Source organism: Peromyscus eremicus, chromosome 6, assembly GCF_949786415.1.
Source record: "Peromyscus eremicus chromosome 6, PerEre_H2_v1, whole genome shotgun sequence".
In the NCBI taxonomy this organism is placed as follows: domain Eukaryota; kingdom Metazoa; phylum Chordata; class Mammalia; order Rodentia; family Cricetidae; genus Peromyscus; species Peromyscus eremicus.
In genome coordinates, this window is record NC_081421.1 from 69,666,106 (window position 1) to 69,684,403 (window position 18,298).

Genomic DNA, 18,298 nt, shown 5'->3' on the forward strand with positions numbered 1-18,298 from the left:
CCGAGAGCTGGGGCAGAGAACTGTCGCCAGGTGAGTTTTGGGATTCATTGGCATCCTGCTGGGGATGGCCAGATGCCATTAAAGATACAAATCCTCTTGTTCAGTAGGTTCACTGTCAACTATACAACAGTGAGGATTTGCCTTTGGGGGAGAATGTACTGGACACAGCATTTCCAGTCTAGGTAAGAGGTAAGTGTTTTAGGGTAAACCAGCATCTATTATGACTTTCAATAAATGTGAAATTTATTGACCCAAACATTTCCGAAGTCCAGCATTGGGTGCCACAAAACTTAGGTCCCCATTCCTATCACAGTAAATTTAACATGTCAAATGTCATCTGGGAAATCTCTCAGACTTCTAGCCTTCGGTATTTAATATATCTCAACATTTAACCCACATTTAACCAAGCAGACTCATATAGTATTACATCTACAAAAGACTTGATGTAGCACCTACTCCGTTTTCTAGACAAGAAACTTGAGGTTCAGAGAGGCAGGGGACTTGGCTAAAAGCCAACAGTGTATCAGAAGTAAAATCTGAGATAGGCCTTGGTCAGTGCTCTATCCAAACAACCCACCGTCTTACCTGGAGTGGACTGATTCAGTGCGTACATCCTCAAGCCTCAAAGATGGTCACCAAGTGATAGCTCTTGGATCTGTCAGAGTCCAGGTTATCTGACAAGGACGCGGGAAAGATACAAGAAAAAAAAAGAGAACCCAAGCCAGTTCACTCCCTCTGGAGGGGGAGGGGTGCTGATCGATGGGATTTTTTTTTTTTTTTTTTTTTTTTTTCTTGAATCACTGGAGTGGATGGGAAGGGAAATGTCCAGCTGGTCACACTTGCAAACAAACAAATCCCTTCTCGAGCACCGGCTTCTGCTAGCCGCAACTGAATGGAGAAGGAGGGAGGAGGTCGGCCTTGTAGGTAAACAGTCTGGACTGGTTTGGAGGAGACAGATGGCAGGGACCCAGGAGTCTCTGACTCTGGCTGTTGGGTACTGAGACCACACCTTGTTATCCCTGCTTTCACATAGCCAGGTGAACCTGGGCTCTGAGCCGTGGGCTTGAGAGGGTGGTTCTGGATTCCAGGGAGCAGGGGGCTGTTTTTAAGGCAGCAAGAGAGGCTGGTGCTGGGACTCCTGAGTTGTCACCTGGTTGGGGTGCTAAGGAGGGGGCTGCTTCGTTCATCACCCCCTTTTCCGTCTCCCCATTTGCTCCCCTAACCACTATTAGTGCCTTCCCTTGGTTTCTGTCATCTTTTGCTAGGAGGGAAGGGCTGGGCAAGGCTCATTTCCAGCTGTCGCCCTGACAATCCCCTCCAGTCCCTTCATCATCTTTTTCCCTGTGTCCTAAGTCCCCTCCCCATCCCCGTTTCTTTCGCCTAACCCCCCCAACAATGGTCTCTCCCGATGCTCACTGGCGCGGGGGAGGGGGGGTCGGAGGCGGGGCCGGAGCGCGTGCGGGGGGCAGGTCTGCAGTGCCGCTTCCCCTGGTACGAGGAGCAGTCGCCGCCGCTGCCGCCTCAGCCCTGCGGCTGGAACCCCTCCCTCACCCGGGGACTCCCTGACCCCGGGAACCCAGCTCAGGTGAGACCCCTCTCCTCTCACCTCCACCCCGCCCAAGGCAGAAGCATCCTTGCCTAGCCTTGCAGCCATTTTATCTCGGATGCTTTGCTTCTGGGGAGGGCGGCTGTCCCTGCTGTAGGGGTGAGGGTGGTGGTGGTGGTGGTGGTATCAGTTTGGGGAATGGGCCGTTTATTTCAGTTTCTTTGAGAATGGACTTGAATAATAAATATATATATATGTGCATATACACATATATGTATGTATAGACACACATAATTCATAGATACATGCATATATATACACACACACACACACATATATGAGGATTTTTTTTCCTACCTTAGTCTAAGTCCCCATTACACTCTTTGGAGATAATAAAATGGGGTTGTTAGGTAAGCTGGGGTTCCCTCAGACTCCAGTCCCCTCCTCACCTTGACGTTATGTTCTCCCTCACTCCACCCCCCCCCCCCATGAAAAATGACCTTGGCTCGGGCCCGAGAATGGGTACTGCCTCTTGCCTGGCCTGGGGTGGGTTGGGGCAGAGGGGTAGGGTTGGTGCAGGATGGAAGAAATGATAGTGGAGAGAGAGAGATGGGAAGCAGCCAGGTGGCGGGGCTCGGGGCTGGAGGCAATTACTGAGGGGGGCAGGGGAGGGGGGCAGAGTGATGCTGGGCACCTGTCCAGCGCAGGACCAGGGGCGGGAGCAACCGTGCAGTCAGTCCTAGGGCCTCCTGCCTGGTACCAGAGCTGAGGCGAGGTGGGGGGGGGGGTGTCTCTAAGCCTGTGCATGGGGGGGGGGCATTCTCTCTGCATCTCTGGCCTCTCCGTGAGCATTCTCCTTCCTCCGTGTGCATTCTCAGCTGACACTGCCCCCCAACCCCCCCTCCACGGACAAAACTGGATGCTCCCATCTTCCAAACCCAGGGGTAGATGGTAGGGGTGAGGCTCAGCCTTGTTGGTCCTGCGGAGGGGTAGGAGGGTCAGTTCTCAAGCTGTGATGTAGGAGGGGCTCTCTGGAATCCCCCACAGCCTACCTTCTCTGTCCCCTGTCCTTTTCCATGAGAACCTCTGGATAAATGGCTGCTTCTTAATGACCTTGTCACTTCTTAATGACCTGGGATAGGATGGGCTGAAAACCTGGGTGTCCCCCAAATCAAGGGCTTTGCTTAGGGGCCTGGTCTGACCTGAGCAGCTGTCCTGACAGGAACAGGTTTGCTTATGAGGTCTCTTCCATATGCCCTTTCTACCTTCTGCAGAAAATCTGGACACGTCTCTTCCGGTCAGGTGAAGTCAGTCAGCCTTACAGGACTTGGTAAAGCCCGGTCTGGTCTCCTTCCCCTCCACCTCCTGGTGCTGTCTCTCTTCCTCAGGCTCACCACTCTGTGCTGCTTTGCAGGCTAAATATAGCAGCACTTCCTCACCAGCTCAAAGAATTTGTCTTCTTTCTCTCTCCTGGGCTTCTTGGCCCTGGGGGAGCGGGCTGTTGAGCCGCCGTCTAGTGTGGGGACTGTGGGGGCCTCTGCTGCCTCCATAGTCATGTGTGAGGGATACACAGGCGTGGGGAACAGCTCCTGGTCGGTCCAAATGCTTCCTTCAGGGTCTGAGGGGCGGTCATGGTTGGGAAAGAAAGGCAAGGAATCAAAATTGCCTTGAACTGAGGATGCTTGGTCCCCGGACCGTGAAGAAAAGGTGACGTGGGGGTCACTGCTCTGGTCACCGCTGGACAGCAACTGCCTACAGCTGTCCTTCCCAGTGCTCCATTTCTGAATGACATGGCACTATTTACCCGTTTCCAGTAGCACACGTGTGTGTGCGTGTGTGTGTGTGTGTGTGTGTGTGTGTGTGTGTGTGACATTAGTCAAGGCTCTGGCTGGGTAGGAGGAGTGGGTAATTTTAGGGGAATGATCTTGCTCAGAATCTAGGCCTGTGTCCTCTGTTGCCATGAAGGAGGTTATCTTATTCCCCCGTTCATGGGATGTCTTTTCTTTCTTTCTTTCTTTTTTTAAAGGGGGAAGTCCTAGGCCCCCTTCATTCTCCACCAGCTGCCTACGCAATGTGGTATTTGTGGACTCTTTTTTCATTGACTCATGAAGAAACAGAGGGATTCAGGGGGATTAGGAAGGGAGACCCCGAGGCACAGGTATAGGTCTGAGACACTCATCAGCAATGTGACCTCAACCAGTTATTTCTACCCCCAACCCACAGGCGGAAGGGGATCTCTGTGTGACATTCTGAAGGAAGGGGGTAGCAGCTAGTTGTCTCTTCTTAGCTCGTGATCTTCCTTTGTCCCTTGACCCGGGTTCCAAGTCTCCCTTTGGGGTCCTTATCCTCTTGGTCTACAAAGGATATAACTCATTCCAGCTGTTGGAATTAGTTTAAGTACAGAGTTCTTGGGAGGATCCTGGGCATCGACAACCAAGTCTGGACCTCTGTTGACTGCCCCTGCTTCGTTTACTCCTTTTCAATACAATAGGGAAGGAAGCAAACTAATAAGTCATAGAATATTACTGTGAGGTTAAGTTTCACAACTCCAAGAAACGGATTTCCCCAAGTTAATTATCATCAGGTTAAATAGAAGGACACCGAGGCTCGGGTAAATTGGGGCAACATGCCCATCTGCTGTTAGCAAGTAGGGGGCGGGGACTTCAATTGTCATGTGCTTTGCATCCAACCAGCGTTCTCCTTGATAGTGTCCCTTTTTGCCATTCACTCTAAAGAGCATGCAGAGGTTGCTCAGCCGAGGGATCTTTGGGAGGGATCGTAGGGCATCTATCTCACGGTGTGCTTTCACCGCCACATGAGAGCTGATGCTTCTCGTCACTTTTTCTGTGCCAGGTCCTGTGGTAAACATACATACATTGAATCCCTAAACCCTTGCTTCCCTCTTTTAAGTGAGAGGGATCCAAGGCTTGGATATTCAGAAACATGTCATACTCTTGTAGTATGCCCAACCCAAGTCTATCTTCCTCTGCTGGCTGAGCTTTACCTATTAGGCTAAGCTGGGAGAAATCTCTCCTCAGGAGACCTCCAGGGACGGTGGAGGCCCCACCTTTAGCTCCATCAGTGGAGTGAGGAACCTGGTCAGAGGGCTTGTCCTCCCTGACATCACCCTCAAGCTCTGTCCCAACCAGAACCCTTCAGCTGACTAGAGCAGGAGTTCTTCTTTCTCCTGGGTTTTCTTTGCAGCGGGTCTGAACTGGATGTGGCAGTGGTTAGTTAGGGAGGGACAGACAGATGACTGATTCTGGAGCGAATCCTGTAGATCTCCCCTCCAAGGTCATAACGGGATTTGTGTGTTCAGTGGCCCTGTTGGCCCACACCACCACCCCCTTTAATGGCTGGTGGCTTGAGGTGGAGGTACCACCTGTACCACATGGTCTAGGCCTGTCTCTGGGTTGAGAGGGGTTCCATCTTGGCCCTCCTTCAGTAGCCTAATGAACTTGCTTTTCTCTCTGTTTTCCAGGTCTCCAGAGGCTCCTAGAAGAGAAGTAGGCAGCCCGCCCTGAGATAGCTTGGCTCCTTGGTTTAGCCTCTCCAACCTGGCTCCCCCTTCCCACCCCCTCCCCCTGTTCCCCCTCTCCCTCCCCCACTCCCCCTACTGAACTGGGTGCAGAACAAAGCTCTTCCCTTCCTGTACCCTTGGGGACCTCACTGGCCAGGCCCTAGTTCCTCTTACTCTGAGCCCAAAGATACCGGACCACACTTCATCTGGGGAGGGGGGTCTTCTTGACCCCACAAGTCGTTGAGTAAAAGTCTGAAAAAGAAGCAGCGAGGGAGAGGGTAGATTGAGCGAGGTGCGCCCAAGCCCCATCATGGAAGAAGGCTTCCGAGACCGGGCAGCGTTCATCCGTGGGGCCAAAGACATCGCCAAGGAAGTCAAGAAGCACGCGGCCAAGAAAGTGGTGAAGGGTCTGGACAGGGTCCAGGATGAGTATTCGCGAAGGTCTTACTCCCGATTCGAGGAGGAGGACGATGACGATGACTTCCCGGCCCCTGCTGATGGCTATTACCGCGGAGAAGGGGCCCAGGATGAGGAGGAGGGCGGCGCTTCCAGCGATGCCACGGAGGGCCACGACGAAGATGACGAGATCTACGAGGGAGAATATCAGGGCATTCCCCGGGCAGAGTCTGGGGGCAAAGGCGAACGGATGGCAGATGGGGCACCCCTGGCTGGAGTGAGAGGGGGCTTGAGTGATGGGGAGGGTCCTCCTGGGGGCCGGGGGGAGGCACAGCGGCGGAAAGATCGGGAAGAATTGGCCCAGCAGTATGAGACCATCCTCCGGGAGTGTGGTCATGGCCGCTTCCAGTGGACACTCTACTTCGTACTGGGTCTGGCACTGATGGCCGATGGCGTGGAGGTCTTTGTCGTGGGCTTTGTACTGCCCAGTGCTGAGAAAGATATGTGCCTGTCTGACTCCAACAAAGGCATGCTAGGTAAGAGCCCTGTGAACACCCTGCTGCTGGGAACTGCCCGGGCCTTCCCAATAGCTGTGCAACATGTACCTAGAGGGCCCACGGAGCCTCTGCAAACCCCCCCATAGACACCCTCTTCTGGAGGTTGAGTTCATGAAACTGTGTGTGAAAGAGGGAGTGAGTGTAAGCTGGGTTGGGGCTTTCACTAGTGTCTGAGTGGGTGGTAGTTTGCCTAACTGAGGGATCTGGCCCTGGTGGGTTGGGCTGCTGTTGAGTGCATTTTCAAAGCCTTCCATCCTGTGGTTCAGTTAACTGCCCTTCCCTGCTGCAGAACAAAACAACAACAACAACAACTTTGAAATACTTTGGTATACATGGGAAGGGTCTGTTTGGAGTGGTGTGGGTAGGGACAATTCAGACATGGGAGTGTCCAGGGACCAGGAATGTCTTTGATGGCCTTTCCTAACGGATCTAGAAGGAGGAATCTCATAGGCTCACTGAGAAGTTATAGAGGGCTGGCTTTGCCATGAACAGGTCTCACTCTTGGGGCTTGGTTTGGGCATTGATAAAATGCAGAATTTGGAGATGATCTAAAAAAAATCAGTCCCAATTATGCTTTTTTGGAAAGAAACAGTACACTGGGGAATTTTAGGACCCCAAGTATTGGGGCTAGAAGGATAAAGGAGAAACGTTGTATTGGAGCCCCCTTTCCAAGGAACAAGAGATCTCCTTCTTTGGGGGTGGGGGACGCCAGGTGTGAAGTAAATGAACACCATTAGTCCCAGCACTCAGGAGGCAGAGGCTGGTGGATCTGTGAGTTTGAGGCCAGCCTGGTCTACACAGTGAGTTCTGTTCTACCAGGTCAGCCTGGTCTACACAGTGAGTTCTGGGCCAGCCAGGGCTACACAGTGAGACACCATCTAAAGAACACAATTAAAAAACCACCAGACAGGCCAGGTGATGGTGGCGCAAGCCTTTAATCCCAGCACTTGGGAGGCAGAGCCAGGCGTATCTCTGTGAGTTCAAGGCCAGCCTGGGCTGGGCTACAGAGTGAGTTCCAGGAAAGGCTCCAAAGCTACACAGAGAAACCTTGTCTCAAAAAAAAAACAAAAAAAAAAACAACAACCAATAAACAAACAAACAAAAAACACCAGACAAATCAAACTGGGTAGAGTGGACGGGGGCGGGGGTGGGGGGGCCGCGGCGCATCTAGGAATCTAGGCAGATCCATTTCACTTCTAGGTGAGTTGGGGATGAATATTATATGTGATCGAGGGAGGAAGAAGAGAAGAGGAGAGGGAGGAAGAGGGGCGTTAGGGAGAGGGAAGGAACGGGGTAGGGAGAGAAAAGTGAGGGAGGGTTTTTCTCACATATTTGCCTTGCCTTTGAACCCCTGGTCCGTCCATCTTTGTTCACACGCCACCCTCTCTCTGATCTCTGGGTAGACGTAGCTTCTAGAAGCTCCACAGAGCCACTCTGCTGCAGGAGGTTCAGCCCCTACAGTGCTCAGCGGACGGGAGAGCTGAGGCGGACCTGCTCACGGCCCTCCCGTTTCCTCCTCTCCGCAGGCCTCATTGTGTACCTGGGCATGATGGTGGGAGCCTTCCTGTGGGGAGGCCTGGCTGATCGGCTGGGTCGGAGACAGTGTCTCCTCATCTCGCTCTCAGTCAATAGTGTCTTCGCCTTCTTCTCGTCTTTCGTCCAGGGTTACGGCACTTTCCTCTTCTGTCGCCTCCTCTCTGGGGTTGGGTGAGTGTGTCTGCCCTCAAAGACCCTGCTGCAATGTGTGAATGGAGTGAATGGTCCCCTTCCCCACCCCCACCCCCACCTTCAGGCCAGCTGTGCCTGGCCAGGGCCTGCCTGATAACATGCAGAATACTCTGCCTGGTCCATCCCTGAGTCCTCCAACTTAGCTCTAACTCTGCTTCTGAGGCTGTCTGCACAGAGGTCCAGGGCGCCTCTCCGCCTTGCCCTCTCCCAGCTCAGCCTTTTCCTGCCCTGAGACCTGCTTGCCTGTTTCCTGCCATCCCCAAAATGGTGACTGGTGGCAAGAAGAGCCTGTAGGACATGATGTATGAGATGGAGGTGGGGGCAGGGGCTGAGGACCCGGAGCACTGGGGTGGGGATTGGGATGGTGGCTGTTTCCTAATGTTAATTTTTGAAATGTGCAGGATTGGGGGCGGGGGCTGAGGACCCGGAGCACTGAGGTGGGGATTGGGATGATGGCTGTTTCCTAATGTTAATTTTTGAAATGTGCAGGATTGGCGGTTCCATCCCCATTGTCTTCTCGTATTTCTCGGAGTTCCTGGCCCAGGAGAAACGGGGGGAACATTTGAGCTGGCTCTGCATGTTCTGGATGATCGGTGGGGTGTATGCAGCTGCAATGGCCTGGGCCATCATTCCCCACTATGGTAAGCAGGGGTCCCCCAGATGCTCCATCCTCCCGGCTCTGCTGTGCTCCCTGTGATGGGAGCACTCAGCTTCCTGCTTCTCTGCTGACTCTGCGCCTGTCTGCCAGGGTGGAGTTTCCAGATGGGCTCAGCTTACCAGTTCCACAGCTGGAGGGTCTTTGTCCTCGTGTGTGCCTTTCCCTCGGTGTTTGCCATCGGGGCTCTGACCACGCAGCCAGAGAGTCCCCGCTTCTTCCTGGAGGTGAATGGATGGCTTCAGTGGGCTGGGGAGGGGATAAACATGCTGGCTGTGGGGTTGGTACACTCCTGTGACCGCTTCCTCCTTCATGTGCCCATAACTCGGGGGGGGGGGGGGCTTTATCTGGTTTCCTTTGTCTTCAAATGTGTCTCCAGAGGGGTTTGGGGAGACCGGGAAACCTGCTCATCTTGGGTGGCTTAGGCTTCTGCAGGCCCAAGTTGGGATCCCCCCTTTACATCTCCCTTCCAGCCATACCTGGCTGTGGCAGATTAGGATGTGTCTCCTTCTCTGACCACAGACCTGACCGACATGTCCCTCATCTTAGGCTTTTCCTTTCTGTTTTACTGGAGAAATCCCTAGGATCTATGCTGGCGTCTGTTCCCCTGCAAACCCCCCAACTCTTGCCCGAGTCTGATCGTGCCTTGCTGTACCCCAGCTCGGGCTGATGTATATCCCCAGAGACCAGGGTTGCAGGGAGCTGGGACTCCTTTTGTATTTGGGGATCCTAGAAGCCAGATGGAAGGGGCGGCTTCTGGAACACTGGGTCTGGGAGCCCTGAGTCACATGTTGAGAATTACGTTTGTGGTTCCAGAATGGGAAGCATGACGAGGCCTGGATGGTGCTGAAGCAGGTTCATGACACCAACATGCGAGCCAAGGGCCATCCCGAGCGAGTCTTCTCTGTAAGCTACAGCTCTTCCCACTCACCCCTACAGTCCCCTCTCAGACCCTTTCTGGATGCGCATTTTTACCCTCAGACCACACTGCAGTTGTGGTACTCCCAGGCACATGTCACCCCCTGCCTCCCCATCATGCTTCTGAGAGAAAGAGACGCTTGGAGTGGGCTGGGGAAATAGTGTGTGACAGCTCAGCCCTTCTCTTGCGCCCAGGTAACGCACATTAAAACGATTCATCAGGAGGATGAACTGATTGAGATCCAGTCTGATACAGGGACCTGGTACCAGCGCTGGGGAGTCCGGGCTTTGAGCCTGGGGGGTCAGGTAATGGGGGACTGCGTGGTGGAGAGAGAGAAGGGAGCGGGAGAGGGCAGGGAGGGCTGGAGCCCGTGTGGTGGTGAAGGTGAACTGGAGGGAGGTGGAAAGCAAAAAGACCTGGAGATCTGTGAGTAGAAGTCAGTGTGGCCACCTTTGGCCCTCACTGTGTCCCTTGTAGGTTTGGGGGAATTTCCTCTCCTGCTTCAGTCCGGAGTATCGGCGCATCACTCTAATGATGATGGGTGTATGGTTCACCATGTCGTTCAGGTGAGAAGGCGAATGTGTGGGCTGACGAGCGATGGGACTGGAGGTGAGGGGGCAGATGAGGAGGGGAGACGCTGTCTGTTCACATCCTCTCGATCGATCGATCGATGCTTTCCCCAGGTTCTCTACTTAATGAATTCATCCAACTTGTAATTCAAGCCGACGGGCATCCCATTTTTACCCTGTGCAGACAATGTACTGGGATGAGTAGACATGTCCCAGTCCTTAGAGTTCATATTCTGTCAGGAAGAGATAAAACTAGCTGTTAAATCCATGTTCTGTCAGGAATAGATAAGACTAGCAGTGGTGCCACAGCGAGGTGAGGGCATTGTGTTAGGGGGACACATGGCGCTTGGCGGGTGGGGATCTAAATCCTCAGAGAGAATGGGAATAAGACGGGGAAGGAAGAGGAGATACCTGGGAAGCAGAGTATGATGGGTAGCATAGAAGTCTCCAGAACACAGAAGGGGTGTTGTGAGATGAGGCAGGGGTGGGCACGCCCCTACGCAGGCGGACCCTCTGATGGGCTTCTGGTGTCTTATCTGCCCATCTGACCCCACGCCTTTGATTCTCCAGCTACTACGGTCTGACTGTCTGGTTCCCCGACATGATCCGCCATCTCCAGGCTGTGGACTATGCAGCACGGACCAAAGTGTTCCCCGGGGAGCGCGTAGAGCACGTGACATTTAACTTCACGCTGGAGAACCAGATCCACCGAGGCGGGCAGTACTTCAATGACAAGTATGTGGGGGCTTTTCAACGCCACTCTCCCCCGCCCCTTCTACTTCCTGTCACTGATGAGTCTGAGTCCAAGACAAGGTGGATGGGGCAAAGCCTGTGTGTGCTCGGTGCTGATGATCTCTCTACTTCTGGGGGAGTAAGTCAGTGAAGGGGTGAGGCTGAGGGGGCGCGTCTCATCATCCTGGTCCTGCAGGTTCATCGGGCTGCGTCTGAAGTCAGTGTCCTTCGAGGACTCCCTGTTTGAGGAGTGTTACTTCGAAGACGTCACGTCCAGCAACACGTTCTTCCGTAACTGCACGTTCATCAACACCGTGTTCTATAACACTGGTAAGGTGGCCAGTGGGTGTCAGCTCAAGGACTGGAACCTGGATGAAGGGAGAAGGAGGCTTCCTCGTCCCCTAGCTCACAGTTCTCAAGCTGAGAGTCCCCTGGAGCCTTGGGGCTACTCACTGGCTACCCTCAGTGGTTGGGACATATAATGAACATTGGGTATTTGGATCGACTATCTGAGGAAAATGTCCCATTTCTTTACCTTTAGCTGTAATTATGAAAGTTCAGTGAGGTAATGTTAATGTAATTTTGAAGAGGGTAACTGGGTTATTGGGGAAAAGGAAGACAATAAAGGGATATTTAATAAGGCCAGCAGCAGGGCTCCTGTTTGTAGCCAGCTCAGGAGGACAAAAAGGACAAATAAGAGACAGAGACTAGTAAAGCCTCAGACACGCCATGCTTCTTGAGTACGGTCTGCTGAAAAGATTGCTAGTTCCCATGGTGATCTTATCTGATGCTTTGCAGCGAGTGCCAGGGGCTGAGCATCGAGCCCCCAACTGTTAACGTCCGCAAACGCAGCCGATCCCTAAGCCATAACCGCTTCGGTCTCACTGTCCGCTCTGTGTCTTGCCCTCCTAGACCTGTTTAAGTACAAGTTTGTGAACAGCCGTCTGGTGAACAGTACGTTCCTGCACAATAAGGAAGGGTGCCCACTAGATGTGACAGGGACGGGCGAGGGGGCCTACATGGTGTACTTCGTCAGCTTCTTGGGGACACTGGCTGTGCTTCCTGGAAACATCGTGTCTGCCCTGCTCATGGACAAGATTGGCAGGCTCAGGATGCTTGGTAAGGGGGTGAGGGCGGGGTGCCGGCTGATCAGCATCGAGGCCACTGCAGCCGTGGGAGAGATGGGCCAGAGAGCTTCCCCCTGTCATGTTTTGTTTAGGGGTGCTGCAAAATGGGGGTGGGCCTGGCATAGAAGTTACTCTAGGGGGTTAAAGAGAATGACAGGCAAGTAGATACAGACTTTGAGGTTATGGGTTCGAAATTCAGCTCCGCCACTTACCTTGGGGCAGGCTCTGCCCTGTGAGCTCTCCCCTGCAACATAGGAAATGAAGACAGCACCTCTCTCTGAGGGCCGATGCCTCAGAAAGGTCCATCTGAGTCGTCAAGTTACTTGTCTCTTAGTTGGTTGGAATGAACGGCTGCCGCTGTTACCGATATTAACAAACGCAGGCAGGGGTCGAGGTACCTTGGGAAACAGGCTAGCTGGTCCAAGCTGGGCCATGGCTGGGTTTCATTGCTCTCTCTTCTGGCCCCAGCCGGTTCCAGTGTGATGTCCTGTGTCTCCTGCTTCTTCCTGTCCTTTGGGAACAGCGAGTCAGCCATGATTGCTCTGCTCTGCCTTTTTGGGGGGGTCAGCATTGCATCCTGGAACGCGCTGGACGTGCTGACTGTTGAACTCTACCCCTCGGACAAGAGGTAGTTTGGAGTGGGGTGGGGCAGGGGAGGAGGTTTAGGAGCTACAGGAGGGGAGAAGTGGGGTGAAGTGGGGGGCTGAATGGGAGGACTATCGTTAGGGGTAGGACACACATCCCCGCTGAGTTTCCCCAGCATTGGGAGCTTTTGCACTTACTCCTTGTACTTCTGGCTACTGACCTCACGCTCCTGTCTCCTCTCTCTTCTCCTGGTTTGTCTGTATTCCCACCTGGTCCCCCCACCTCTCCACCCTTCCTCCCCCCTCCTGAACACTGCCTGCCGTCTTTCCTCACTTCACTTTTTCACCTGCCTGTCTTCCTTCTCCTGGGCCCTGACCGCCGTGTGGCTTGGCTCTGGGGCCTCCTGAGCAGGACCACGGCCTTTGGCTTCCTGAATGCTCTGTGCAAGCTGGCTGCAGTGCTGGGGATCAGCATCTTCACCTCCTTCGTGGGAATCACCAAGGCTGCTCCTATTCTCTTTGCCTCGGCTGCTCTTGCCCTTGGAAGCTCTCTGGCCCTGAAACTGCCTGAGACCCGGGGGCAGGTGCTGCAGTGAGGAGGGTCTCGGGGCTCTAGGGGTGGCAGGCACACTGTGAGACCAATAATTCCTTTTCTCCCTCCCCTGCCCTGCCGTCCTGACCCTCACTCCCCTGTGTTTGGTGTCTTAGCTGTGTGTGCCTGTGTGCATGTGTGTGACCCCGACGGGCAGGGTCTACAGGGAAGGTCCCCTCATCCCACGTTTGGGATGAGGCACTCCCCACCTGCTGCCACCCCTCAACTTTGCACAGGAGAAGGTTGAGCTGCATCCTTCTCTCCCCCAGTGTTCGTGGGGGGCCCTTGTTTCCCTGATCCGGGGGTTCCAGAACTTCTGCCTCCCCTTCATTCCCTCTGCCTAGGCCCTGGTGAACCACAGGTATGGAGTTATGTTGGGGCCTGAGGCTTGGACCAAAAGAACTTCTTGAGTGGGAAGGGCCTTGGGTGCCCTCTAACCTCCCAAGGATGCTGGGGAGTAGCAATAACCCTCATCCCTCTGACCTCCATCTTCACCTCACTGCAGGCTACAGATATGAAGCCTGGATTTTATGGAATTAGTTTTCTGATTCTTATTTATATATAAGTTCTGAGGCAGCTTAGCAGGACTGTGTGTGTATGTGTGTGTGTGTGTATGAGTGTGTGTGTGTGTGCCATGGGGCAGGGGTACCACTATACTGCTCAAATCTAAGCCCAGGGTAGTAGTTTCAGTGAATACACACACAACACTATTTTTATTACCTCCCAGAATCTTCCATGTTGGAGCTGGGAGGGAGAAGCACTAGCCAGGCTGGGATGATAGTCCTGCAATCTAGGGAGACCTGGGGGCACCTGACAAGGCCTCAGTCTCCTTCCTCCTCCAGAGGTTCCACCCACTAGCCACAGCCCTCCCGCCTGACCTGGTCTCACAGGCAGGAACCGGAGGAAAAAGGGAAAGAACCAGGCATAAGGTCAAACCAGCAGATCCAAAAGCACAAGGAGTTGGGGCAGGAAGCAGGGGTCCTCCCTCAGCCCTTCTCAAAGAGTCTGGGCAGTGGGGGACCCCCAATGCAGGGACCAGAAGCCTCAGTTTCCCCATCTCGCCGTCCACAGAACAGCCTCTGTAGGTAGAGCTGCCCCCGTCCTACCCTACTGTGTGGCTGCTTTCTTTGGTACTCTCCCCCGACTCCCTCCGTAGCTGTGATGTGTTGTAGTTTTTAGCTGTTTGTAAAATGTTAAAAAGTTAAAAGGAAGTTAAAAATAACCACAAAAAAAAGAGAAAATTCCAAATTCACCCTTCTCGCGCTTCGTCCGGTGCCCTCGACCCTAAGGCCGTTCCCTGATTTTGTAACACTGAACCAGGTGGTGACTGTGTAACTCTGGTGTCTGTGCTCAAAGGACTGCCTTCTCCTCCAGTGCCCAGTGTACGAGTGTGTACCCCTCCTTACCATTCCGTGGCTGGACGTAGCCCTCTTCCTTATATCCCCGGGGGAGACTCATCCAATTTCTTGTCTCCTTGGGAACCCTACACCTGACTCATTGATGTGAAAAATGAAATGAAAAATACTGCTGAAAATAAAGGGTACCAATCCTTAGAATTCAAAGAGGCTCTGTCCGCTTCTTGCATCTCCGCTCACATTTAACTGCCCCCCGACAGTCTGGACGATAAAATAGTGTTGGAGAAACAATTCTACCTCCAAAGCCAAAATAAACAACCCCCTCTATTATTATTCTTGACTTGTGGAATAGGGTGCCTCAAATCCACGTTTTGTTTAAGAACCATTTATTTATGGGGGCTGGAAAGACAGCTCTATGGGTTAAGAGCCCTTGTTACTCTTGCGAGAAGCAACAAAAACATGTGTTCTATGTGCATGAGCCTTTTGCTTGCACATGGGTCTGTGTACCCATCAAGGCCAGAAGAGGGCATTAGATCCCCTGGAACTGGAGTTACAGATGGTTGTGAGTCACCATGTGGGTGCTGGGAACCGAACCTGGATCCTTGGAAGAGCCGAAAGTGCTGCGCCATCTCTAGCCCCCAATTTTAAGCCATGTCTTTTGGGAATTCCTACGGCCTGCAGCTTGCCCTGGATTCCTTCACTCTAGTCCATTGCTGCTTTAACCAAGACACATTACACTTTTTCTTTTAGTGAGACAAGTCCCGCTAGTTAGCCCTGAATGGCCTTGAATTCAGCGAGATCTGCCTGCTGCTCCTCGTGCTGGGATTAAAGGCATGCGCCACCACACAGGGCTCTGAAGACTTTAATAACCTTCTACTGCCCAAACAGGTCCCATCTAGACACTGTTTACAGTCAGAAACGGTCAAGATCATATACTCAGACATACACATCTGCATTGCTGGGGTTAGACCCAAGGCTTCAGACAAGCTAGTCAAGTGCTCTGCCACTGAGGCACATCCGCGGCCCAAGCTACGGTCAGCAACACCTTTCTCTGGTAACCTCCAGGTAAGAGGCATTGGGAAGCTGCTTCTGAGCATCACCTGAGCTCCCCTTGAAAAACCAGGCAGTGTTTGTCTCCGTCCTTTTCCTGCTTCAGATGCAGGAATTTTTCTTTCCGGTGTAATTTTGGGATTCTTGTAAAATACTCCAATACTTCATTTCCTCTCGAATCCCTTCTTCTCACAACAAAACAAAACAAAAAAACAACAAAACAAAACAACGCCTGTAGGGGCCTAACAGCTGCATAAACCTGATGACCTCGGTTCTTGGACTCCCAAGAGTTGTCCTCTGACCTCTACATGAGCGCCATGGTGTCATGTACCTCCCATCACATACACAATAACAAGTAGCTCCAGCTTAACAGGTATTAAGAACACGGCTTTGACCTCCCAAGGCTGCTTCTCTTTATTTTCATGGCCCTAACTGACTCATCAGGACCATGCAGCCCTTCCTGACTAGCCCAAGCAGGGGCAGCTGTGAGTAGCTGCCCTCTCCCTGGCTACCTTAGCTTTCACCGGCCGGGAGTTTCTTTGCCTCTGCATGGTGTACGCTAGCAGAAAGGGTAGGGGCCCTGGTCCACATAAATCAAGGTATTACGTAGTAGTGACTTAGTAGTTTATTTTCATTCGGCCCATTCCGATCGTTGTTCTCCCAATCTGGGTATTAGGAGGTCCCTCGAGTTTTCTTGCTCCCACCTAGGCAGGGGGGGCTAGTGTCCAACTGTGGGTTCTCCCTCCACTGGGCGGGGGTCTTCGCCTGGATGGCCAGCGCGTGTACCGGTCCAGCCAGCTCCTCCGACAGCGCCGCGTGAACCAACCGGTGCCGTTGCAGGGGGCTCATCCCCTCGAACCGAGAGCTCACCACGGCCACACGGAAATGCGTCTCGCTGCCTGCTGGGACGGCGTGGCCGCCGCTCTCGTTGCGCAGCTCCAGGACCTCGGGGCTCAGGGCTTGCTCTAACTTGGCGCGGATAGCGGCCTCCACGGGCCCGCCGGCCGCCGATCCCGCGCTGGCCCGCGACACACACGCGCGCGTGGCCATGGAGACCACGCACCGGGCCAACTGCGCCCTCAGCATCCGCTGCGGGAGAGACAAGGGCGCAGGGCTGAGAGCTGGGTCCACACACCCTCCCGGGTCCACACACCCTCCCCACGCACCCCAGGACCGCCTCTGCACGGCGTTGGCGGGCTAACGCGGCTCCTACGCCGGCAGCGGAGGGACAAGGGGCGATTGTTGGAACGGCCGGAGGCGCTCTGGGCACGAAGGGCACTGGGAGGGCATGGCTGGGAGCTGTGAAAATGGAGAATGTGCAACTTCGTCCTCTTGGCTGAGTCAGAGCCCTAACGTCCCCTCCAAACCCTAGGGAGGTACCTTTGCGCAGCCAGCGTTACCTTGCTTTTCGAGGCGTCGGGAAGCTCGCAAGGAAACGCAGTCCTGGTTGCGTCTGGTAGGCGTTACGTAGCACCCGGAGGTTTCATGGGAATTGTAGTCCCGGCTCCTCCCAACCGGTGAAGTACTGAGAAATCCGGAATTAGAGCAGTGCAAAAACACAAGGGTAAAAGGATTTCCTGCAAATTTGGGATTGTTGCACAGGATCTGTTGTTTCTTGATCTTGTAACTCAAATAGCTTTATTCTTCTATAGTTAATTAATTAAAAACAAGATGTCATGTAGCCCAGGCCGGCCTCCAGCTCTCTAGAATGCCTATTAATTATTTCCTGATCCTCCTGCCTCTATCTACTGGGATTACTGTCCCATGTCACTGATAGAGTGCCTCCAAAGTAAAAACAGGATTCCTGTGCTCAGTAGGTCAGCCACAACTCAGAGGGGAATGTCTGCTGGGGCAGCCTTTTTCCCAAGATGATCTGTCTTGCTTGAAGCCGATCATTCCAGGAAGAAGAAACTGAAGACCCTCACGTAGTCCCCTACAGCTGCATCAACTTCCTCATCCCCAAAGCTCTCACTCACCCCTATATAGGGTCCCAAGCAGCTTTTTCCTCTTGCAGACCCCTTTGTTCCTGAGATAGACTGTCCCTCTCTGTGTGCACTAATAAACAGGCTCACCTGTTGAGGTCAGACTCTGGTCTCTTTCTGCCTTCTGTCTCTTTACTCTGTACTCCTAAATCTAATAGTCACACCCGAGGATCCCAATTACTCTATTATACATACAAGAAGCCCATTCTATATACTAAACACATAATCATTGTGTGCCAGACCAGTGCTGGAGGCTGGAGAATAAAGCCAGGCCCTGCTCTTGGAGTTTACAGAACGTCAGAGGAACAGTGAGAGAGCCATGGTGATACTGTGTGCCAAGTGTATGGTGGGACTAAACACGGTTTACTGCAAGCATATTACCCAGATTTGGGAACTAAAGGAACTTGCTGTGAAGAGACACAGCAACTCTTATAAAGGAAACCATTTAATTGGAGTGGCTTACAGTTCAAAATTTAGTCCATTATCATCACTGAGGGGACCTGGTGACATGTAGGCAGACATGATGCGGGAGAAGAAACTGAGAGTTCTAGATCTTCATCCTCAGGCAACAGGAAGTGAACTCACACTGAGCACATCCTGAACATAGGAAACCTCAAAGCCCACCCCCATAGTGACACACTTCCTCCAACAAGGCCATACCTCCTAATAGTGCCACTCCCTAAGAGATTATGGGGGCCGATTACATTCAAACTACTACATTCCACTCCCTGACCTCCTATAATCTTGTAAAAATATCATAAAGCAAAATGCATTTAGTCTAATTTCAAAAGTTCCCATAGTCTACAATAGTCTCAACAATGTTTAAAAGTCCAAAGTTCAAAGTCTCTTCTGAGATTTATGCAATCTCTTAACTGTAATCCCCTGTAAAATCAAAATAAAAATAGATCACATATTTCCAATACATAATGGCACAGGATATACATTATTGTTCCAAAATGTAGGGAAGGGTGTGTAGTGAGGAAATA

General features: G+C 52.8%; 2 protein-coding genes across 3 annotated transcripts; one reads left to right on the forward strand and one right to left on the reverse strand.

Moving 5' to 3' along the window:
- The first annotated feature begins 1,487 nt into the window (after positions 1–1,487).
- On the forward strand, positions 1,488–14,458 carry Sv2a (synaptic vesicle glycoprotein 2A). 2 transcript variants are annotated; one of them, XM_059264895.1, is made up of 13 exons: positions 1,488–1,585; positions 5,028–5,998; positions 7,546–7,726; positions 8,237–8,388; positions 8,496–8,629; positions 9,219–9,308; positions 9,516–9,626; positions 9,799–9,887; positions 10,461–10,625; positions 10,819–10,952; positions 11,535–11,741; positions 12,218–12,377; positions 12,746–14,458. In XM_059264895.1, the coding sequence occupies exons 2-13, from the start codon at positions 5,377–5,379 to the stop codon at positions 12,927–12,929; spliced, it is 2,229 nt and encodes a 742-aa protein (XP_059120878.1). In that variant the 5' UTR covers positions 1,488–1,585; positions 5,028–5,376; the 3' UTR covers positions 12,930–14,458. The 2 variants fall into 2 exon arrangements, with proteins under 2 accessions (XP_059120878.1, XP_059120877.1); XM_059264894.1 differs by lacking the exon at positions 12,746–14,458 and having other exon boundaries at positions 12,218–12,570.
- A 1,482-nt stretch (positions 14,459–15,940) lies between these two features.
- Positions 15,941–16,900, reverse strand: Bola1 (bolA family member 1). The gene is made up of 2 exons (XM_059264896.1): positions 16,731–16,900; positions 15,941–16,419 (listed from the first exon to the last, which is right to left on the reverse strand). Exon 2 carries the CDS (start codon positions 16,414–16,416, stop codon positions 16,003–16,005), a length of 414 nt encoding a protein of 137 aa, XP_059120879.1. The 5' UTR covers positions 16,417–16,419; positions 16,731–16,900; the 3' UTR covers positions 15,941–16,002.
- Positions 16,901–18,298: the final 1,398 nt, after the last annotated feature.